At 38.7% G+C, this 3,239-nt stretch overlaps 2 protein-coding genes across 2 annotated transcripts in view; one reads left to right on the top strand and one right to left on the bottom strand.

Annotated features, from left to right (window-relative positions):
• zgc:158403 (tetratricopeptide repeat protein 39A) overlaps positions 1 to 3,239 on the bottom strand; it is a gene marked incomplete at its 5' end in the record, with an annotated part of 767,589 nt that overhangs the window by 26,561 nt on the left and 737,789 nt on the right.
• pdxdc1 (pyridoxal-dependent decarboxylase domain containing 1) overlaps positions 1 to 3,239 on the top strand; it is a gene marked incomplete in the record, with an annotated part of 30,646 nt that overhangs the window by 17,804 nt on the left and 9,603 nt on the right. Inside the window, 3 exon segments of the mRNA XM_035654180.1 lie at positions 929 to 999; positions 1,583 to 1,688; positions 1,811 to 1,985. Coding sequence (XP_035510073.1) covers positions 929 to 999; positions 1,583 to 1,688; positions 1,811 to 1,985 — 352 coding nt within the window.

Genomic DNA, 3,239 nt, shown 5'->3' with positions numbered 1-3,239 from the left:
CCCAAAGAATGAGGTCAGCTGACTACCTGAATATACTGAATGACCAGGTCTTTCCATCAATGGAGTTTTTCTTCCCTGATGGCATGGGCATATTCCAAGATGACAATGCCAGGATTCATCGGGGTCACATTGGGAATGAGTGGTTCAGGGAGCATGAGACATCCTTTTCACACATGGGTTGGCCACCACAGAGTCCTTCAGTCCATTGAAAGTCTTTGGGATATGCTCGAGAAGACTTGGCGCAGCGGGACGACTCTCCCATCATCAGTACAAGATCTTGGTGAAAGAGTAATGCAATTCTGGACGGAAATAAATGTTGTGACATTGCAGAAGCTTATGGAAATGATGCCCCAGCGAATGCACGCCGTACTCAAAGCTAAAGGCGGTCCAATGAAATATTAGAGTGTACGACTTTGTTTTGGACAGGCAGTGTATATGGGAGGCAATAACCACTGTGGGTTGGTTCTAGGCCATTAAAGAGTTTTTCAGTTTTCCTGGCCCTGGCTGTGGAAAAGTATAGAACTAGTTTGAGATTGGGCACCAGTTCCGAACCAGCCCACAAACTGCCTTGGTGGAAACTGGTTTGCTTTTCCATGGGCTAGCTAGAAAGCCTAGCTAGCTAGCTGTTGGTCAATACTATTCATTTGTTTCAATTTTATGTGTGTACACTGTAGTATTTTGCTTAAGAAGACCATAAAATACACATACACAAAAAGCTAGTAAGTTGACCTTTTGAGCTTATATATATTTTTTTACACATACTGTTCCCAAATGTCAAGAATGAAATTCCATGTTAAAAAAGGATTTGAATGAAGTTGAGGAAACATTGAGATGATACCAGGATGAAAATGTCACAATGTATACACAAACATCTCAGTATATTGTATTTTTACTGAAGTTACCATTTACATTTTTCCTATGTTGTTAGCATCCAGTGGGGGTTCAGTGGAAGGTTACTGTGCAGGGGAGAAAGAGGTGCTTGACACCTTTAACAGATGGGTGAGTGTTTTCCCTCCTTCAACATGTACAGTACCTTGTGTTTTGTGGTAGTTAAATGGTTAGTTTGGATTTTATGAAGTGTTGTATGAGATACTTATCTGTAGTCAGTAGATGGCAATTGGCACGGTCCCAGTTTGGAGAAGCAGAGAGGAGTAACAGCATGAAAGATAAGCAATGGGCTGCTGTGGACAGGGGCAGCAACAAAACGTATTTTAGCAACCTCCCTCTCGATTATGTATTAATATATATGAAAAGGAATTGTGATTGATTGTTTGAATCCAGGCTGACTGGCTGGAAAGATCTGTCAACTCTTTCTATGATGCCAGACGCAGTTCATGTGCTTAAATGTAATATCATGAAACTTCATGCATAGTGTACATACATGTGCTGATACTATTTACAAACTACCGTACTTATTTCTGCATTGGGTTTGGATGGAAATTCAGGTTTAAATTAGAGCCTAGGGAAAAATTCACCATGTTGCAAGTGTGAAAAACGAATCCTTTTTCCATAAAACCCTAAACTCTCAATTTGTCCGACCACACGGTTTTATGCATTCCTTTCAAATGTTTCCTGGGTGTAGTTGGGTGAACAGCTGCTCCAGCTGGTTCCCGCTAGTGGAATGGATGTGGTGGAGCTTGAAGACGAGGGTACATGTGTTCGCTTCAGTCCCCTCCTGACTGCTGCAGGTAATCCGAACACACAACACAACATTCTGCTAGATATATTTTTCATTTGTTAAATTCTACCAGCAAGGGTTAAAACATGACCAGGAAACAGCAACGACCATGACTTTCTCCCTCCCATCCAGTTCTGGGGACCCAGCAGGGGGATGTTGAGGACCTGGTGGAGAAGCTGTCAGAGCTGGTGCCTGTGATGAGCTCCACAATGTCCCTTAGACAGGACTTCAGAGAGGAAACCCACCGACATTCACCGTCGCTCATATACGTAGAAGAGCTCAGCTGGCCTGGCTTGGGTGCTGTCCGGTAAGAATGGCCAGGCTTTAAAGCATGGGTTTCCAACCTTTCTGAGAGTGAGAACATCCATGTTAAATTGATGCTTTCAATAGAACATAGCAGTGTGTATTTTCAACTTTAGTCATTTTTATATATAGGGTTGGACCAGTTTCATTTGGAATTGTGGTTGTGGACGTTATTTTTTCTCTGGTGGTGGTATTAACACTGGAATCTACTGATATAAACAGAGGTAATTTACTTCTCTCGCCTAATCAAGGTAAACCAATAAATTGATAGATTATGAAAATGTAAAAGTGCAACTCAGAGAAAGTAGTCAAGGGTTTAGGCCAGTGGTTTCCAAACTGGGGCTTGGGACTACGAGATGCCACTAGGAGTCACCAAAGGTTCACTCTTGATTTTAAGGGGTGTAAGAATACTAAACAGTAGGCCTTTATCTCAACATTTCATTTCAAACACTGACAACAAGTATTAGATTAAGTAGTGATTGTTAAAAAAAAATAATACAGAATACAGAATTGTATTAAAAGGAAAACTCATCTCTAATCAACATTCATAGGAAATGTATTTATTATAATAAAAACAATATAATAATAAAATAAAAATAATGTTGGTTCATCAGTTGTTCTGTACTTTTATTGTTATTCATTGAATATAATAAAAATATCCATAAAATAAGTCACTTAGTCAGGGGTCTTCAGGTTACTCAATAATAGAAACAGAAGAACCTGATTTTTTCACAGATTATCTGTCTCATGTACTACTGTCAGGATAGAGTGAAAGTTTCAACAAATATGACAAAAAGTTATTTTTATAAAAGTTACCTACTGCAGCTTTAAAATTTTTTAGGTACCACCTACAGTACTCCAAAGTACCCATATGTGTAAAAGTACCCCTATTTGAGAACATTGTACTATTCTATTTAATAACATATAGAAACCAGAGGCGGCATGAATTGTAAGTATACTTGCTGTCCTTTTAACAGTGTTGGGATTTGTCATGAAAGTCCGTTAGCTATTAAGGCCTCAAGATAAGATATTTCCTTATTATCCCCTTAGGAAGAAATTCAGGTTTTGACATAGCAACAACAGGGCCCAACGCTAGTGCAAAACAGAACAAAGAATCATCACAAATAAAAATATTACAAAATACAATAGAAGATATAAAACTATAAATGAAAGTATATACACTATGCATTGCAAGTGCAAAATATGAGCAGAAAATTAAACTTGACTAAAACTAAACTGTACAAGTGGAAATTAAATA

Source organism: Morone saxatilis, unplaced genomic scaffold (genome assembly GCF_004916995.1).
Source record: "Morone saxatilis isolate NCDOM2014 unplaced genomic scaffold, NCSU_SB_2.0 Contig14, whole genome shotgun sequence".
Classification (NCBI taxonomy): Eukaryota; Metazoa; Chordata; class Actinopteri; family Moronidae; genus Morone; species Morone saxatilis.
Note: the sequence above shows the minus strand (reverse complement) of the source record. Positions and strands in the feature narration are given on the sequence as shown.